We start from the raw sequence: 20,276 nt of genomic DNA on the forward strand, positions 1-20,276 counted from the left end.
TGTCTGTATTTAACTAAGGCTGTGGTGGGTTTTCATGGACAAAAAGAATATAGAAAATGATTCTTTCGGTTAACTAGGATTTTTATGGATTCAGTGGGATTATGTAACTTTGACATTCTGATGTGGACCTCGTGCGCCTGCGTCTTTTTTTTTCAAAAGAAATTCTTCCCTTTTTTTTTCAAGCTTATTAAGCCAATTTGACCCATCTTTTTGATGCAACACACGGTGTCCTTTACATCAATAACTGAAAGTATGATTACATGATTCTGCGAAGCTGCTATACCCTGCACTATGGTCATCTAGCTTTGGCATGTTAAGTGGTTTATCACCTCAATTTGGTTGTGAAGAAGACATCCTTTTAACCCTTGTATGGTACACGGGGAGAACCCCATAATTATCTATAATTTTCCTCTAATTCTGCCTCCGGTGCTGTCCAGGGATGTAGCCACACTATGGCCAAAGGTGGCCATGGCCCCCCCTGTGTTTGCCATAACCTATGCATATATAGTATATATGTTTAATAAAATATTATTTATTTTGACCAAATAAATATAAAATAAGACATAAGGCTAGAATGCAATAACTAATTCCGTAAATTGAAAAGAAAATTGCTAAATAATTAGTACAAATTCAATCATAGATGAATTCTGTTATAAAAAAGAACGCTAAGTTCAATTTTGATAGATGTAATTGAAGGGGAAAAAAAAACTATTTAGTTTTGATTTGTTGATTTTTGCCTTTTTTTTTTTTTTAAAAGTATCTTTGTTTATATTAATTATTTGATATATTTTGATACGTTGTTATTTTCAAACTAGAATCTATGAAAACGTAAATGTAGCTGGAGTTGGATATACATATTGTTTGGCCCCCCCTATCTTGAAATCCTGGCTCCGTCCCTCGTGCCGTCATTTATCTTCCTTGTAATATCCTAAGGTTTCCTCTTCTATGTATTTTGCTGATTTTTGTATATATTAGTTTGGTGTAATCCTTTCGCTCCCTGTCCTCTTTTTGGAAGTGTAAACTAAAAGTAGAGTATTAGATTTACAATCATTCCCTCCTCATATCTTTCTTGGAGTGTGGGAGGTCTATGAAATGATACAGGTTCGTTTACATTTGTATGCTGTGGAGGGAACCTGAGTCTCCTCCCCAACCCTTCTTGTTGTCGTTGTTGTTGTTGTCGTCATTGGATCCGTTTGCCCTAGTTCTTCCTGTCATTTTCTGTATGAAGGATATTGTGGTTACACCCTCTGTTTATTTATTTATTATTATTGGTATTGTTATTGTTATTGTTATTGTTATTGTTATCGTTATTTATTTATTGATAAAATGCATATAAAACAGTCCTAGTTGAATACAGAAAAAGTACTAGGATTTCATTAATAATAATAAATCATAAAAAGAAAAACAAAAACAAAAACAAGAAAAATTCATTCTAACCCTTCCTATCTCGTTGTGGTACTTTTGCCAACAACCGTAAGTTAGAAACTAGGACTATTACAATTAAGTGCTACAAAATTTGTTGTTGTCCTAGCTTCCACACTTGCCATTTCCTATCCAAGCAAATGGACACAACGTTGACGCACTGTCTCCTCCAACTCCCATGCTTCATCGGGTAGGCCATAACACTCCCAGCGGACAAGGACCATCCGCACCCCATTCTGACCCACCATTCGTCTAATCACGCAGGTAGGGATCTCGTGATATGTGGAAGCTCTATAAAAATTTACCAATGGGTCTAGGGTTCGGACAACATGACCGAAAGGAGGTCGGGTACTCCGGATATCCTGGAGTAGAAACGCATCACCCTTGTTGGCGACGTATTGCGGTGGTAAGTTCCATACTCGATAGAAATTGTTGTCCAGATATTCTCTTATCTGAACAGGCCCGATAAACATGTCTCTCCTAGGCGAGCTCCTCCAATAGCACGGCCTAGTTGGGGTAACCCTCACAAATACTGCCTTTCCATATGGCAGGACAGGCGGCACAATCATGTGTCTCAAAGCCGCCTCAGGGACGTCCTCTATCGAGGATTCTGGATCAGACTCTTCCATTTCTTGATCAAAGTCAGGTTCACCCTCAGCTCCCACTCCGAATTCCTCTTCCAAATCCTCTTCTGGCTCTTCCTCTGGATCCTCTTCCCAGTCAATAGGTTCTTCTAACATCTCGGGTTCTTCCTCCAACCATCCATTTTGATTTTCGTTTGCCATCTACAAAAATCAAAATTCTACTTAGTAACTAAAAATGATTACTATAACCATTAATAAGTTATTTAACAAGCAGGCTTACGGTCCCTCTAGGTCACAAGGGTTTTTCAACCAAGGCTCTGATACCATGTTGTGACGTCCCAAAATTTAAGGACATCATATTAAGATTTACAACTTAAAATCAATAATGCCACCAATATTACCAACATCCATTAATTAACAACCCGGAAATTGTAAGTTCTTAAATTACAACTTAGTCGTAGTACATAAAATAACACCAATATATAAAAAAATAAAAATAAAAACTAGAAAATAACACCAAATTGATTAAGATTATGTTTGGTTTATGAATTTGAGGACCGATTTGGATAGATTTTATACACATTTTTTTTTTTTCAAATCTTTTTTCAAATTCATGAACCAAATACAATCTGAAAATAATAACTAAAAAAAAACTATACTGTTTCAGTTTTTTTTTTTTTTATTTTATTTTTATACTGCTTCAATTTTTTTTTCTTTTCTTTAGATCAAGTAATGCTTCAGTTTAATAAAAACAAACAAGCAAAATTAAGAAGGAAAGCAAGATAGAAAGGAAAAATCAATTAAAAGAAAGAAATAACTTTCAAATTATTGAAAGAATCTCACACCATGAAAAATATTAATTAAAATTAACTAAAAAATTATGTAGATCCTATTCGATGATTTTCTACTTTTACACCAAGAATAAGTTGATTTAGGTTCCATTTGTTTTGATACAAAATATTTTTCATATAAATCGATTTTACACACAAAAAAATATTTTGTATTTGTTTTTCGATGTTTAGTTCATAATTGAAACGAAAAATTTATATTGCATGAAAAAGTTAGGATACCTATTTGAAAAGTCAAATGCGTTGAAAGAGTTTGATTACATAATTTTTAATGTCAAGAAGTTTTTGAAACTATAATGAAAAACATTTTTACTTATATTTTGTTCACCAAACAATAAAAAATGAATAGAATATTTTTTTTAAAAAGATGTTTTACATCAAAAAAAAAAAAACTTTAATAAAAATAGTTCGTAGTAGTAATGATAATAATAAAAAGTTATATTAAAATTTTCTATTCTTCAATAATTTTATAAAAAGTTACATTTAAATTTGAAACGTTTTAAATGTATATAAATTGAGTTGATATAAAACTAAAAAAGAAGTATTAAAATTTTTAAAACATTCATAAAAAATTTAAAAAATAGAGTGATACTTTGCCCTATAAATTATATTAGATGCATGAAATGAAACAGAGTGAAACTTTGCCCCAAAAATAGAGCGAAACTAATTTCAAAACAAAATAAACACATAATTTTTTTTTTTTTTGGGGGTTGTAATTTGTCCAAATATTTTTGTGTTAAAGTTATGCTGTGTACTGTGCATAAAACAAAGAAAAAAAAAGTTATTTGATTTAAAAAAAATTAATCACCTTATTTGATTTGAGACTTTTGAATCCACTTTTAAAAATTTGAATTTTTTATTTTCTATATTTTTTGTGTTTACAATTTTTTTAATATTCTATTTATTTATTTTTGGATACACCTAACATAAATAAACCTAAAAAATATAATATTTGTAAAAAAAATCTTTACAAAATTCATTAAATACCAAAAATATAAAAATTCAATACATTTTTTTAATCTTATGTATTTTTTAAAATATTTTTTTATAAATATTTGACCTTTTTAAGTATATCTAATAAAAAAAAATTACTTAAAATATTAAAAAAACTCCCTAAAAATAAAATTGGTCAAAAATTGCAACCAAACCATGAATATTATTTGCAACCATTGGTTCATGCAGGTCATATAAAACCCCAACAATGATTGAGATTTTTTGTTTTTTTTACTCTTCGCAATCATTTTTGAATCTTAATTATTGAAGTAAATTGAAAACGATATATGTATCGAAATATGCATATATCTCCATCAAGGACTTATGAAAAAACATCAAAAAAAAATTGAAAATGATAGTTTCAGAGAGAGAGAGAGAGAGAGAGAGAGAGAGAGGAGCTTACTGGATGAAATTGCTTCTCTAGTTCTGTTCGTAGTTAAGTTTCAAATTGTGTAATATATATATATATAGAGAGAGAGAGAGTAAGTTTCAAATTGTGTAATATATATATATATATATATAGAGAGAGAGAGAGAGAGAGAGAGAGAGAGAGAGAGGGAGGATGTTGGTTGGTTGGAGAGGATGTTTGGTTCTATACATGTGACACCCCAAATTTTTTTTTTTTGGACATCATAATAAGATTTAGGACTTAAAATCAATGTTGCCATCAAACATCACTAATATCCATTAATTAACAACCCAAAAATTTTAAAGTTTTCAAATTACAATTCTAATAAAACTTAAAACTTGGTCTCGGTACACAAAAAGAAATTTAAAACCGCTGCGAAAGAAAAGATAGAGAAATATAGGAAATGGTTTGTGGAATTTGGGGACTCTTCAAGCTAACCAAGGCTGAATGTCACCTTGCACGGCCTCGGTGTTTCCTTCGTTTTCTTCGGTACCTGGCATAAAACGCCAGGGTAACGAGAATGCCAATGAGCGACGAGCTCAGTAATATACCACAATCCGAAAATACCCACCCCGATAATAATACTCATAAATAATAAATATCGTATAATAACAAAATAATAAGCAGCATTTAATAAGCATAACAGAAATGCTAATAGTTAAAATAATAACAATAGATAAATAAATAAAAATGACAAATGGAAATAGTGATTTATCATAAGGAAAATGCATGCTTTTCTTTCTAATTTCTCATAGATTCAGTTTATCAGATAAATTTAAGTAACTCCCTGCGGAGCACTATTTTCACTCAACCGCTAAGCAATGGCCACGGGCAATTCTGACTCCCCCTTGGTCAAATATTCAAATGTTACTTACTGTAACTACCAATGATGCCCACGCACCAGGGTTATGTACCCGAGTCGTGACATCACGGTCTGCCCCAAGGGAACGGTCTATGTTGTGACACCCGCACCACCAACCTTATATCGCCTACACCGATAAGAGCCGAAATACCTTCTCGTGCCATGTTAGGGTTCGCAACTCACTTGCGCAAGATTCTAAACCGGGCTCACCCCATCACTTGTAAACTTTAATGCATCTATTCAATTTCGTGTTTCTTTACTTCATCGAATTCACATTTTAATGCATGTGTGAGTTTTAGTTTGAGAACCACAGTGACATAAGGTTTATATAGCACAACACAATCACATATGGCAACCAAAATAAATGTGATAGAGTGTCTTAGGAGTCATCGCAAGATTTCTTACGAATTCGCGTACTTCTCCTTTCAGCACTGTATGGTTAAACAAAAAAAGTATGAAACCCATACCATACGATGTTCGACCATTATAATATTTAAACTGGTGCTAGTTCATCGAGTTAGGAAAATATTTCGAGAAGAACATCAGGGCTAAAAACGATTTTAAAATGGAGAATATTTTTTTTGAAGAAAACTGGTTTTCTGGACAGTGAGTTTCATTCACTTCCAGCACAGATGTTCTGTGTTTGAAAAATAAAAAGGGTCCTCAAACGGTGTCGAAAAGAGGAATGGTCAGAAAGGTTTGCTAAATTTTTGAGTTTAGAACATATTTACAGAAGAGTGTGAAGACTGAAAACCAGTCGAAGATGGTAAATAATTTTTATAAGAAAACTGGACAGATTCTGTCACATTTTGGAAAAATTGGTGTTTCTCTCTCAATACTTAATAAAAAATTATGAAACCAGCGGCGTTTGAAATATAACTTAAAAATATAACTTTTCCAAGTGGTTGTGCAGAAAAATACTATTTGTAGAGAAAATGGGACCAGTTTGAAGTCGCTGCTTCTGCTGTGTTGTAAGTGATGTTTAGGGAAAATATTTGTTTTGGTAAGAAAATGGTGTCCGATGATTTTATAAAAATTTTACAGAGTGTATAACATCTAAATATACTTCCAGTATACGCAGATTTTTAACATCCATTATTTTCAATTTATTAGAGCCCCCTTTTCACCCGATAAAGTGTGAAACAGTGAGAAGAATCTAAGCTTCAAGTAAAGGGAAGCCATTCTCATCTCATTTTACTCTCTTGCAAGATTATTTCAACAATGGAGAATATTGAACACACAAAAACAGTAACTAAGCCATATATCTATGTTTGTAAGAAGGAATATGAAATTATAACATAATGAAACCCTCATCCTATCAGAGTTTTAAACATGCATGGACTATTTTGCTATATATGACTTAACCATGCTTAGTCTTGCATATATAAATTATATAAATTCAGTTAGAGGTATCTAAGGGAGGATAGAGGTGATGTATTCTTACCTTAGTGAAGTAAAAAAAACCCAAGTGTTAGGCCCTTCTTTCCTTCTCTTCTCTCTTGCTTTCTCTCCCTCTCTTCTCTCTTTGTTTTGCTCTTACAAGTGTGTGTAATAAGGCTGAATAGTGCTCCTAATATAGGAGTTTGAGGGCCTAATTTGTTATTATTATTATTATTATTATTATTATTATTTTTTATTTTTTATTTTTTACTTTATTTCTCCTTTTTGCTTAGGAACTCTCATCTAATGCTTAGATGGCAGCTTACAGACTGTGCCTGCCGTGGCTGCCTTAATCAAGGCTTGGAATGCCATTGCATGCTTACTTCTCTTAGGGAGGTTGTGTAACGCCCTCAAAAAAAAATACCTTTAAACCCATTAAATAAGACATGCATTGATATTCAAAGGTTCCACATTCTTTCATTTATCAGAGTTTCATTACAAAAAGTATTACATATTAACAACAAAAGCAAATGCCCTATGGGCTTACAGCTTTTCAAGTTAACACTTGGTTACAACAAAAGAGTACTAACTCAAACACGTTAAGCCCTTGGCTTGAATTTACATGTAATACATCAAAAGTAAAACAACAAAAAGTCCGCTTCTGGCCTCCCAAGCTACGTCCTTGGAGGTGGCATGCTACCTGTACCTGAAAATGATATTCCCATATAGGGTGAGCCACAGCCCAGTAGAAATACACTAAACCAACCATGAACGATGACTAAAAGATTAGCAACTGATAGATGGTCAACACTGACACTTCCATTTACATCTCCCTACGTTACCATGACAGCCAAGTCTATGTTACAATTCACTTTTCATTTTTTGTTCAACTTTGAGTTTGAAAACAAGGCTCAGTACTCTGGCCAGAACATTTGATGAGATCATAGTTCATCACTAGAACACTTTCGAAATCCAAGGTGGATACACATTATTTTGTTGTATCAATAACACATAAACTACTCCCATACTTCGCAAACAATGATGATATACATTTTAGTGCTATATCAAATCAAACAAACTTTTCAATAGATAAGCATATGAGCTATATCACTACTACAACAGATAAGCATATGAGCTGTATCAACATTCCGATAGATAAGCATATGAGCTGTATCAACACTTCAACCGATAAGCATATGAGCTATATCAACATTCCAACAACCGGTTTAGAGGTACATCCCCCATCTTCCCCTAAACCATTAACCGGTTTAGAGGTACATCCCCCATCTTCCCCTAAACCGTGGAGTACATCCCCTATCTCCTCCCATACACAAGTAATGCATATAAACACAGAATCACATATGCAATCAATCAATACATAAAATTAATGTATTCTATCAACCGACGTGCTCTATGACACATCCAATTGATTAGTTTTAGTTTGCCTAATCATCAAGCATTGTCTACAACAATCAACACTACCCTCCGCCGGTAGCCCAAAGCAATTATTTCTAAGCAGGAAATAAATGCACAATGGATATTCAATCGACATTTCAATTCGGTGAGTGATAAATAATTCAACTACACCCTTTAACCCCATGCACTCCCAATCTCAGCAATTCCATTTCATTTCCTCATTTCCCACAATTAATTATCTCAATTAATTAAACAATGTAATTAGGTCATTTTCCATAATTACCATTACCACCCTTAGGTCCCATTTTCATCAATGATTCAACATTTATTCCATTTCTCTATACCAAACATGCATCTAGGTTTATTACAAATAAAACCCAAACTTTTGTAAAATAACACAAATGGCCCAAACTTTCACAAAATTACCAAACCAACCCCAACATCTCAAATTACCAAAATTTAAAGACAAAATCCATAGAGAGGAGTAGGATATCCCTACCTCAAATTCAGAGCTCCAAGGGAGAAGATGAGTAAAACTCAGAAGTGCTCCAAATCCCAAATTTCTCAGATCTCAACAAAGCCCTCGACGATCAACACACTTCTTACAAAGGCCCAAGGTGAGGAAAACACTCTAGGTAGATCAATCCTAAGAGAGAAGTTCGGTTTTAGAGTGAGGTGCTCTCCAATGGAGGTTTTGAAAAAGTGAGAGAGAGAAAGGAAATCAAAAAGTGATCAAAAAGGTGGTTTCACGAACTGATATAAAAGCAGGTCCGCTCGAGCGTACAACACCCCGCTCGAGCGTACAGACACAGGTTCACGCTCGAGCGTCCAAAGATCCGCCCGAGCGCCGGGTGCACTCTCCCAGAATTTTCTGCAGACGACCAAAATGCTGAGAGAAGGAAATTCACGCTCGAGCGTCCAAACTGCCGCTCGAGCGGAGAGGCAACAACAAAATCCCGCTCGAGCGTCAAATCGCCGCTCGAGCGGAGAGACCAAAACCTGGGCAAAATTTCTAAGTTTTAAAACACGACCCACTTATTCCCAACCTGCCCGACACAACCCAAAATTCTAATTAAAAGAGTAAGGGATAGAAATGAGGATAAGCTAACAACGAATCTACGGAACCGAGTCCGGATTATAGTTAAACAACAACAGGAAATATCGGGACCGCTATAGGTTGAGTGTGGACTTGGGAAAAAAATATGCATGCAAGCCAGGTAACCTAGATAAAAAGAAAAGGAAGTGGCAGTCAGCCACTTTCCTTGCAACTTGATCACATTTTTTTTATAGAATTGAATTGAAATTGGTGTCAATACAATATTAATATGTATATATAATTTATTTATTTGTTTACTTATTTAATATTATTATTTTCAACTGGATGGTTTTCTTCCTACTAAATTCTAACTAGCTTATTTACTATCAATTTAATCCGTTTAGTTTTTTTTTACAACTGTATTTTGATACAGAATTTTAATCACATCAAGATAAATAATTTGTTTAAAAGAATTTAATATTGATATTAATTATGGTCCTATTAATATTATAATTTAATGGTTTAACAATCACTATTGATTGGCTTAATATTATTATTAATAAACTAATTAGTTGTCTAAAAATTTAGGTTCTTACAACCTATCCCCCTTAAGTAATTTCGTCCTCAAAATTTTAACACGTACCTTTATCTTCAAACAACTGAGGGTAATTGGCTCGTATTGCATCCTCTCTTTCCCAAGTAGACTCCTCCACTCCTCGATGCTGCCACAACACTCGCACCAAGTAGATGACCTTGCCTCTTAAGTTCTTTTCTCGTCGGTCCACAATCCTTATGGGTTTTTCCTCAAAGCTTGCATCTTCATTGAGATCAATTTCCCCCCAATTGATAACATGTGAAGGGTGTGGCTCATATTTCCGTAACATCGAGATGTGAAAAACATTGTGCACTGTTGCGAGCTGTGGTGGTAGTGCTAGACGGTATGCTACCTCTCCTACCTTGCTCAGAATTTCAAAGGGTCCCACATAACAAGGTGCCAGTTTTCCTTTCTTTCCGAATCGCGTAATACCTCGACGAGGTCGAACTTTGAGAAAAACATGATTGCCTACCTCAAAGGTTAAGGGCCGCCTCCTTTTATCCGCATAACTCTTTTGGCGACTTTGGGCTGTGATTAGTCGTTGTTTGATCAGTTATATCTTCTCAGTGGTCTCCTGAACCAGGTCGAGTCCTAGCAAGGTTTCTTCCCCTACTTCTGTCCAACAGACTGGTGATCGACAAGGTCGCCCATAAAGTGCTTCATACGGTGCCATTCCAATACTGGCCTGGAAACTATTGTTGTAAGCGAACTCAACGAGAGGTAAGTGTTTCTCCCAACTTCCATTAAAATCCATAACGCAAGCTCGAAGCATATCCTCCAAGGTTTGTATTGTCCTTTCAGACTGTCCATCTGTTTGTGGGTGAAATGCCGTGCTAAAACATAAGTTCGTTCCCATTGCCTTCTGCAAGCTTTGCCAAAATTGGGAAGTGAATCGAGGGTCACGATCAGGCACGATACTCACTGGTACTCCGTGTAATCTGATCATTTCTTTGATGAACAATCTACTGAGTGAGTCTAACGTATCTGATGACCCGACAGGTAAGAATTGGGCTGTCTTAGTTAGTCGATCTACCACTACCCATACGCCGTCATGTCTCTGTGGTGATCGAGGCAAACCCGTCACAAAATCCATGGTTATGTGTTCCCATTTCCACTCTGGGATTGGTAAAGGTTGAAGGGTTCCTGCCGGTCTTTGGTGTTCAGCCTTTACTTGTTGACATGTCAGGCACTAAGACACAAACTTGGCTACATCCTTTTTCATTCCGCCCCACCAATATTGGCGTTTTAAGTCTTGATACATCTTAGTACCTCCTGGATGTACTGCGAATACTGAATAATGAAATTTCTTAAGTACCTTTTCTCTTAGTGAGTCGTCACTCGGCACGAACACTCGACCTTGATATTTCAAACTCCCATCTGTGTGAATTTCCCAACCAGGAATGGTTTCACTAGATTCCATTCGTGCCTTGATGAATGCCACCTCCTGATCGTACTGTTGTGATTCTAATACATCGCTCAAAATTTTAGGCATAGCAATTTGAGCACCAAGGTAAGCCTTTTCATCTTGGACCTCCATTTGTACCCCAAATTCATTGAGCGTTCCAATCATATTCCATTCTCTAAGGGCTAAACTAGCAACAATCCCTCTATTTTTGCGGCTTAAGGCATCTGCTACAACGTTAGCCTTGCCGGGATGATAAGAAAGGGTAAATTGGTAATCCTCGAGGTACTCCATCCAACGTCTTTGACGCATGTTCAGGTCCTTTTGGGTGAACAGATATTTCAAGCTTTTGTGGTCGGTGAATATCTCAAACTTTTCACCATATAAGTAGTGTCTCCAAATTTTAAGTGCATGAACTATGGCTGCTAACTCAAAGTCATGAGTGGGATAATTCTTCTCATGGTTCTTTAATTGCCTTGATCCATATGCCACCACCTTGCCTTTTTGCATCAACACGCACCCTAAACCTTCTTTGGAAGCATCACAATACACATTGTACCCAACGTCACGCTCTGGTACTATGAGAATAGGGGCACTCGTCAATCTTTTCTTAAGTTCTTGGAATGAATTTTCACTAGACTCGTTCCATTCAAACTTAACTCCTTTTTGAGTCAAGCGTGTCATTGGTTTGGCCAATCTTGAGAAGTTCTGAATGAATCTTTGATAGTAACCGGCCAACCCTAAGAAACTACGAATCTCGAATGTGTTCTTAGGTTGCTTCCATTCTGTCACTGCCTCTACTTTAGTTGGGTCCACCGATACTCCCTTTTCAGACACCACGTGACCCAAAAACTTTACTTCCTTCATCCAGAATTCACACTTACTAGCTTTAGCATACAATTGGTTCTCCCTCAAGGTTTGAAGTATTATTCTCAAATGTTGTTCATGGTCTCCTTCAGACTGGGAATACACCAAAATATCATCAATGAAAACTACCACAAATTGATCTAAGTAAGGCGTGAATGTTTTGTTCATTAAGCTCATGAACACACCTGGTGCATTGGTTAGGCCGAACGGCATCACTACGAACTCATAGTGGCCGTAACGGGTTCGAAATGCTGTCTTAGGAATATCTTCTTCCCGAATACGCAACTGGTGATACTCAGATCTGAGGTCTATCTTTGAGAAACACTTTGCCCCTCTAAGCTGATTGAAGAGGTCATCAATCCTAGGTATTGGATACCGATTCTTAATGGTGACTCTGTTGAGTTGGCGGTAATCAATGCACAACCTAAGCGTCCCATCTTTCTTCTTAGCGAACAAGGCTGGTGCTCCCCATGTGGACGTGCTTGGCCTTATAAATTCCTTGTCCAACAATTCTTGCAACTGTGTCTTTAGCTCTCTCAGTTTAGCTGGTGCCATACGATGTGGTGCCATTGAGATCGGTGATGTGCCAGGTTGTAGTTCGATGGTAAAGTCTACTTCTCGCTTTGGGGGTAGTCCTGGTAATTCCTCCGGAAATACATCAGTATACTCGCGTATCACACGAGGTAACCCTAGTTCCATACGGTCCTTGTCTTCCAGAACTAAGCTAGCTAACCATCTAGCTAGGTGGTCGTGCCACTTTGATTTCCGAAGTGTCGGTGATAGGGAATCTTGTCTATCCCCCTTAAATTGGAATTGCGTTCCGTCCTGAGAGTAAGCAGTCACCGTCTTTTGATAGCAATCAATGGTGGCTCTATGGGCTGATAACCAGTCCATTCCTAGGATAACGTCAAAGTCTGACATTTCCATAACCCGTAGGTCGCAAGTCAAACGCAAACTGGAGACTCCTAGTTCACATGATTTGCATACAAGATCTACTCGAGTTTGACCTCCTAGCGGTGAGGCTACACTCATAGGCATTTCTAATCGTTCAGGTTCTAATCCCAAAGTTGTAACACATTTAGCAGATATGAAAGAGCGTGATGCTCCAGAATCAAACAAGACTTGTACACACGAGTTCATAAGGATGAGTATACCTTGGATCACTGAAGGATTTCCAGTGTCTTCTCCTTCTTGGAGTGCAAAGACTCTCCCAGGGGCACCCTGATTTGGCACCCAAGGTTTCCTTGCATTGGCATCTCCTGGCTGTTGAGTTCTCGATTGTCCCACATTCCGATTAGTTGGCGGTTGACCTCTTCTGGATTGGGAATTTTGCACAGTTCGTGTTCCCTGGGTTGGAGCGCATTTGTTCCGTTGAGCAGCCCCTCCTTGATGGATATAGCCGCCTGACCTTAGAGGGCAGTTGTTCTTGAAGTGACCTTCTTGGCCACACTCATAGCACCTTCTAGTCCTTTCCCCATTACGTTGCTCGGTATTGTACCCTTGCTGTTGTTGTGGCCCCCTAGTATAAGGTACCGAAGTGGCAAGGGTCCTATTGTTCCTTGAGGGTCCTCCGCTTCTTTGCTGATTGGCTCTAGACTGCTGACCTTGAGTCTTTGCAGTGTCCATCTTCTCTCTTTCTAGAGCAAGAGCCCTATCTACTACTTGTGCATAAGTAGATAGCTGCACTGCGACCAGCTTGTCTCGGAGTCCCGAGTTGAGTCCCCACTCAAAGCGCCTTACCTTATCTATTTCATTTGCCACTATAGCTTTGGCATGGCGAGAAAGGGCCTCAAACCGATTGGCATACTGTGTCACAATCATGCCCCCTTGTTTCAATTGGAGGAATTCTTGGATCATCTCTTGCCTCACCGAGTTTGGGAAGTACTTTTCCATAAACAATTCCTCGAACTGTCTCCAAGACAGTTCTGCCACTCGACGACTTTCCTTGATCATCGTCCACCAGAAATCGGCCTCCCCCTCGAAGAGAAATGAGGCGAGGGACACTTGGTCTTGCTCATTCTGAATTTCTAGCGTCTCCAATATTTTCTGTACTTGCCTTATCCATGCCTCTGCCGCGTAGGGATTGGGTTCTCCGTAAAATTTCTGGGGCTTGAGTTTTTGAAATTTCGCTATTAGTTCTGCCTTGTTGTTTTCACGCCTGGGTTGGTTTCTTAGTTCATTAGTAATTGCTCGAACGAAATTCATGACGTCACTGTTGGTGTTGTTGTCGTTGTTGTTGTCATTGAATCCATTTCCCCTAGTTCTTCCTGCCATTTTCTACATGAAGGATATTAATTGTTTATTATCGGCACGATGTAAGTACTTATTTAATTAATTAATTTATGCGAACAAGTATTCACTAAGTTTAACTAGAACTAAAGCTTTTCATTGCAACAAGGATCAGTTACATGACCAAAAATTACATTTATTACCAAACCAAGGGGATTATTTCACCCCATTTCATAACCACTATTAGACTAGGCTTTTACAATGAAATTCCAACAAAATTGTTTATCCGCCTAGTCTACCCTCTTCAGTCTCTCCTCCCCTCAAACAAAAAGCCATGGGTAGTGCTGATGCATTTGCCAGGCATACTCCCAACTCTCATCATACAGCCCGTAGCACTTCCAACGAACTAGCAGCTTGAGCCCTCCCATTCCGGCATGTTGGCCCAAGATCCTTATAGGGACTTCTTCGTAGGTGAGTGGGTCGAAGAAGTCGACTGTCCCATTCGTGGGTACGAGCTTTTCAGCTGGTGGGGCTGCCAGGAAGATGTCTCGTTGGTGGAAGAAATTAGTGTAATTGTCTTCCAGGGCTGGTGGTAGCGGTTCTACCTCATACATGGCCATTGCCAACTCCCGGATAACTTGCACAGGCCCCAGATATTTGTCATCCCCCCTTCGGTGCTTCCACTCGCAAGGTATTAGGGGTTCTAGCTTAACATACGCCTCCAGCCCTATCGGAAATGCCCCCATCTGCACTACGTCCCCCAAGTCCGCTTCACCTTCCTCGAAGGCATATTCAATTGAGGAGATGGGGTCGGACTCAGTGTCACTTCCTGCCCAACCAAACTCTTCTGGTGGAACGGCGGCCAAGGGTTCCACGACTTCCACTTCCGCGTCTACCTCTGCATCTTCTTCGTCTATCGGTTCTTCTTCTGGATATTCCTCCGGACCTTCCTCCTCAGGCTCGGACTCCTCTTCATCCATCATCTCCTCTTCCAGATCCTCATCCGGGTCCTCCTCCTCAGTTTCTGCCCCTACTTCTGGGTCTGTTAATAAGGGTTCTTCTTCAGGTTCGGGATCCGAGAGCCAGTCCTCGTTATAAGATGGGCTTGACATCCTACAAGGAGAATACAACGTTGTTACACTCTCAGTATGGTCTTAGGTCATTAAAATATTTAAACTGCTGCTAGTTCATCGAGTTAGGAAAATATTTCGAGAAGAACATCAGGGCTAAAAACGATTTTAAAATGGAGAATATTTTTTTTGAAGAAAATTTGTTTTCTGGACAGTGAGTTTCATTCACTTCCAGCACAGATGTTCTGTGTTTGAAAAATAAAAAGGGTCCTCAAACGGTGTCGAAAAGAGGAATGATCAGAAAGGTTTGCTAAATTTTTGAGTTTAGAACATATTTACAGAAGAGTGTGAAGACTGAAAACCAGTCGAAGATGGTTAAATAATTTTTATAAGAAAACTGGACAGATTCTGTCACATTTTGGAAAAATTGGTGTTTCTCTCTCAATACTTAATAAAAAATTATGAAACCAGCGGCGTTTGAAATATAACTTAAAAATATAACTTTTCCAAGTGGTTGTGCAGAAAAATACTATTTGTAGAGAAAATGGGACCTGTTTGAAGTCGCTGCTTCTGCTGTGTTGTAAGTGATGTTTAGGGAAAATATTTGTTTTGGTAAGAAAATGGTGTCCGATGATTTTATAAAAATTTTACAGAGTGTATAACATCTAAATATACTTCCAGTATACGCAGATTTTTAACATCCATTATTTTCAATTTATTAGAGCCCCCTTTTCACCCGATAAAGTGTGAAACAGTGAGAAGAATCTAAGCTTCAAGTAAAGGGAAGCCATTCTCATCTCATTTTACTCTCTTGCAAGATTATTTCAACAATGGAGAATATTGAACACACAAAAACAGTAACTAAGCCATATATCTATGTTTGTAAGAAGGAATATGAAATTATAACATAATGAAACCCTCATCCTATCAGAGTTTTAAACATGCATGGACTATTTTGCTATATATGACTTAACCATGCTTAGTCTTGCATATATAAATTATATAAATTCAGTTAGAGGTATCTAAGGGAGGATAGAGGTGATGTATTCTTACCTTAGTGAAGTAAAAAAAACCCAAGTGTTAGGCCCTTCTTTCCTTCTCTTCTCTCTTGCTTTCTCTCCCTCTCTTCTCTCTTTGTTTTGCTCTTACAAGTGTGTGTAATAAGGCTGAATAGTGCTCCTAATATAGGAGTTTGAGGGCCTAATTTGTTATTATTATTATTATTATTATTATTATTATTTTTTATTTTTTATTTTTTACTTTATTTCTCCTTTTTGCTTAGGAACTCTCATCTAATGCTTAGATGGCAGCTTACAGACTGTGCCTGCCGTGGCTGCCTTAATCAAGGCTTGGAATGCCATTGCATGCTTACTTCTCTTAGGGAGGTTGAGTGTGCACTTGGGAAAAAAATATGCATGCAAGCCAGGTAACCTAGATAAAAAGAAAAGGAAGTGGCAGTCAGCCACTTTCCTTGCAACTTGATCACCCTTTTTTTTTTTTTTTTTTTTTTATAGAATTGAATTGAAATTGGTGTCAATACAATATTAATATGTATATATAATTTATTTATTTGTTTACTTATTTAATATTATTATTTTCAACTGGATGGTTTTCTTCCTACTAAATTCTAACTAGCTTATTTACTATCAATTTAATCCATTTTGTTTTTTTTTTACAACTGTATTTTGATACAGAATTTTAATCACATCAAGATAAATAATTTTGTTTAAAAGAATTTAATATTGATATTAATTATGGTCCTATTTATATTATAATTTAATGGTTTAACAATCACTATTGATTGGCTTAATATTATTATTAATAAACTAATTAGTTGTCTAAACATTTAGGTTCTTACAATATATATAAAACCAAATCATCATCAGGAAAATCTCCAACCTTTTTATGGAAAGCAAGTATTGATTGTGATCTTGCCCAATTAGTGGAGTATTGAAAATTACTATAGAATTAATGACCACGATTGAAAAAAAACTTTAATAAAAATAGTTCTTAGTAGTAAATTAGTAATGATAATAATAAAAAGTTATATTAAAATTTTCTATTCTTCAATAATTTTATAAAAAGTTACATTTAAATTTGAAACGTTTTAAATGTATATAAATTGAGTTGATATAAAACTAAAAAAGAAGTATTAAAATTTTTAAAACATTCATAAAAAATTAAAAAAATAGAGTGATACTTTGCCCTATAAATTATATTAGATGCATGAAATGAAATAGAGTGAAACTTTGCCCCAAAAATAGAGCGAAACTAATTTCAAAACAAAATAAACACATAAATATATTTTTTTTTTTGGGGTTGTAATTTGTCCAAATATTTTTGTGTTAAAGTTATGCTGTGTACTGTGCATAAAACAAAGAAAAAGAAAGTTATTTGATTTAAAAAAAATTAATCACCTTATTTGATTTGAGACTTTTGAATCCACTTTTAAAAATTTGAATTTTTTATTTTCTATATTTTTTGTGTTTACAATTTTTTTAATATTCTATTTATTTATTTTTAGATACACCTAACATAAATAAACCTAAAAAATATAATATTTGTAAAAAAAATCTTTACAAAATTCATTAAATACCAAAAATATAAAAATTCAACACATTTTTTTAATCTTATGTATTTTTTAAAATATTTTTTTATAAATATTTTACTTTTTAAGTATATCTAATAAAAAAAATTTACTTAAAATATTAAAAAAAACTCACTAAAAAAAAAATTGGTCAAAAATTGCAACCAAACCATGAATATTATTTGCAACAATTGGTTCATGCAGGTCATATAAAACCCCAACAATGATTGAGATTTTTTGTTTTTTTTACTCTTCGCAATCATTTTTGAATCTTAATTATTGAAGGAAATTGAAAACGATATATGAATCGAAATATGCATATATCTCCATCAAGGACTTATGAAAAAACATCAAAAAAAATTTGAAAATGATAGTTTCTGTTAAAATGTACCAAAACCTACCACTACACCTACTCCACCCACTTCACCTACTCCACCTACTACTCCACCTACTACATACCTACCTCCTTTAATCTTCTATATATAGGACTCATTGTAAACATAACAATTAGATATCAATCAATAATACATCATTTTTAACATGGTATCAGAGCAAGGTTAAGCAGTTCGTATTGTTCGCTTCACCGGCGGGCGGCAACCTCGCCTTGGCTGCCCGCCGGACCTCAACCTATTCCGTTTGAATTTTCTACACATACCTTGATCACTCTGCATGTACTTCATCCCCCTCGTTTCCATGCTCTTCTCTCCCACCTTCGAACCGGCTGCAGAGTTACAGTCGATGGGAACACTGAGTTACAGTCCATCCACATCGTCTCTTGCTGATATGCCCGTCGCTCCTTACCCTGTGGGATCTTCAAAGGGTACCTTAGCCCCATCATCCTCATCATCAGAGTTGAGGCCAGAATTTATGTCAGGATCTCACAAGGATGCCCCTGCCCTATCAACCAGGATGTCTTCTTCTATGAGCTCATCTAGCGGTTCAGTTTTCTCCAAGAGCAGTTCCACCTCTCATCAAGCTTCTGCCCCGTCTGCTGCCAGCAGTAGCATGAGTCAAGGAGGTGAGTTGGCAAAAGTGTCGCCTTCTAGTACTAAACATGTAATATCTCAAGTTTTTGCTGCTCTTATTTCTTTGTTGGAGCGAGATAAAGAACATTCTTCTTCAAATTTCAGTAAAATTGTGGAAATATTGGAAGAACTTGTTTTTGAGAACAGGGGTATCCTAAAGCAGCATATCTGTGAGTTTCCTCCTTTGCCCAGTATTCCTGCTCTAGCAGAAGTGAACAAGGTGATATGTGAAGCACGTGGGCCGATGACTTTGAAAGACCAACTGCGAGATATTGTTGATGGGTTAAATCATGAGAATTTGAATGTTAGGTCTATGGTGGCTTGTGAGCTGAGCAAACTGCTGAATGTGAGAAGGGAGGATGTCACTTCTTTTGTCACTGGGGAAGTAGGTTCAGATATGTCACTTCTTTAGTGGGATCACGTGGGTAGCCTTTCTTGGGGCAAGACACCCACTCAATATCTCTCTCTCTCATTTTTTTTGAAAACACTTTATTCCTCTTCACACCATTCACACTGCCACATACACAGCACATGCACGACACCATTCACACCCATTCTTGTTATTTTAATACACACATCCACTACCTCACCTTTATTTTCATTATTATAAAACACTATCCCCAATTTTATATAAACTTTTCTATTCTAAACTTTTCTCCACCACCCAACACCATCATCACATTTTCCACCACCCACCTTTTTCTCTTTTATTTCATAAAAAAAAAAAAAAAAAAAAAAAAAATTAAACCAAAAATCCAAAACCGTGGGTTTTACCAAAACCGTGGTCCTATTTTTTTTTTAATATTTCAACTCCACTTGCCATAATGATGCTGTCCATGCCTTGGATCCTCTTCTTATTCTTATTACAAAAAAAAAAAAAAAAAAAAAAAAAAAAACCAAACCAATTTCCATATTTGCACAACACACCATATTGTATTCATATTGGGAATCCACCCCGATCACACTTTTACAGCAGAAAAAAAAAAAAAAAAAAAAACAAAACAAAACAAAACAAAACAAAACAAAACCAAACCCAAACACCCACCTCTATAGGCGGGATTTTTTTCTTCTCTACTCTGCCGCCGGTCTTTTCTTCTTGCCTCCGTCCTGGGCAGTCCTTGACGGTGCTGCCTCTGTGTTTTCCACGCCGCCCAGCACGTTCACTCCCCCATACTCTTCCACTGCAGCATATGGCGGCCCTCCAAATCGGAACATCACGGTGGCCTTCCGCTTCAGCTCCTTGTTTTCTGCCCTTAGCACGCTTATCTCTGCTCGCGCATCCTTATACATGCGTTGGAGCAGAGCCAGCTGGGAGTTTAACTGTTGCACCTCATTTGCCCTACTCTGCAGCCGGTTCGACAAGTTCGTCACCGCAGTCATGGTTTCCACACATGACTTCAAAGTATACTGATTGGCCTCCACATCCGACTGCACTGCCATTCTTTGCTCCACAGACCGCATCGGAAAGTTCAACGGAGCAAACTCCGGGGCGCTTGGTTGAGATTCCAGTGCCACCGCACCAGTTCTCTCTTTTGTTGACTCGTTGAGGTC

General features: G+C 36.8%; 1 protein-coding gene across 1 annotated transcript; it reads right to left on the bottom strand.

The window, feature by feature from the left end:
• Window positions 1-1,550: 1,550 nt before the first annotated feature.
• On the bottom strand, window positions 1,551-10,638 carry LOC145804031 (uncharacterized). Its single transcript, XM_082897444.1, has 2 exons — window positions 10,231-10,638; window positions 1,551-2,207 (listed from the first exon to the last, which is right to left on the bottom strand). Exons 1-2 carry the CDS (start codon window positions 10,636-10,638, stop codon window positions 1,551-1,553), a joined length of 1,065 nt encoding a protein of 354 aa, XP_082753570.1.
• Between the last annotated feature and the right edge of the window lie 9,638 nt (window positions 10,639-20,276).

This window comes from Camellia sinensis, chromosome 12 (assembly GCF_055761805.1).
Source record: "Camellia sinensis isolate YWXY chromosome 12, ASM5576180v1, whole genome shotgun sequence".
NCBI lineage: Eukaryota > Viridiplantae > Streptophyta > Magnoliopsida > Ericales > Theaceae > Camellia > Camellia sinensis.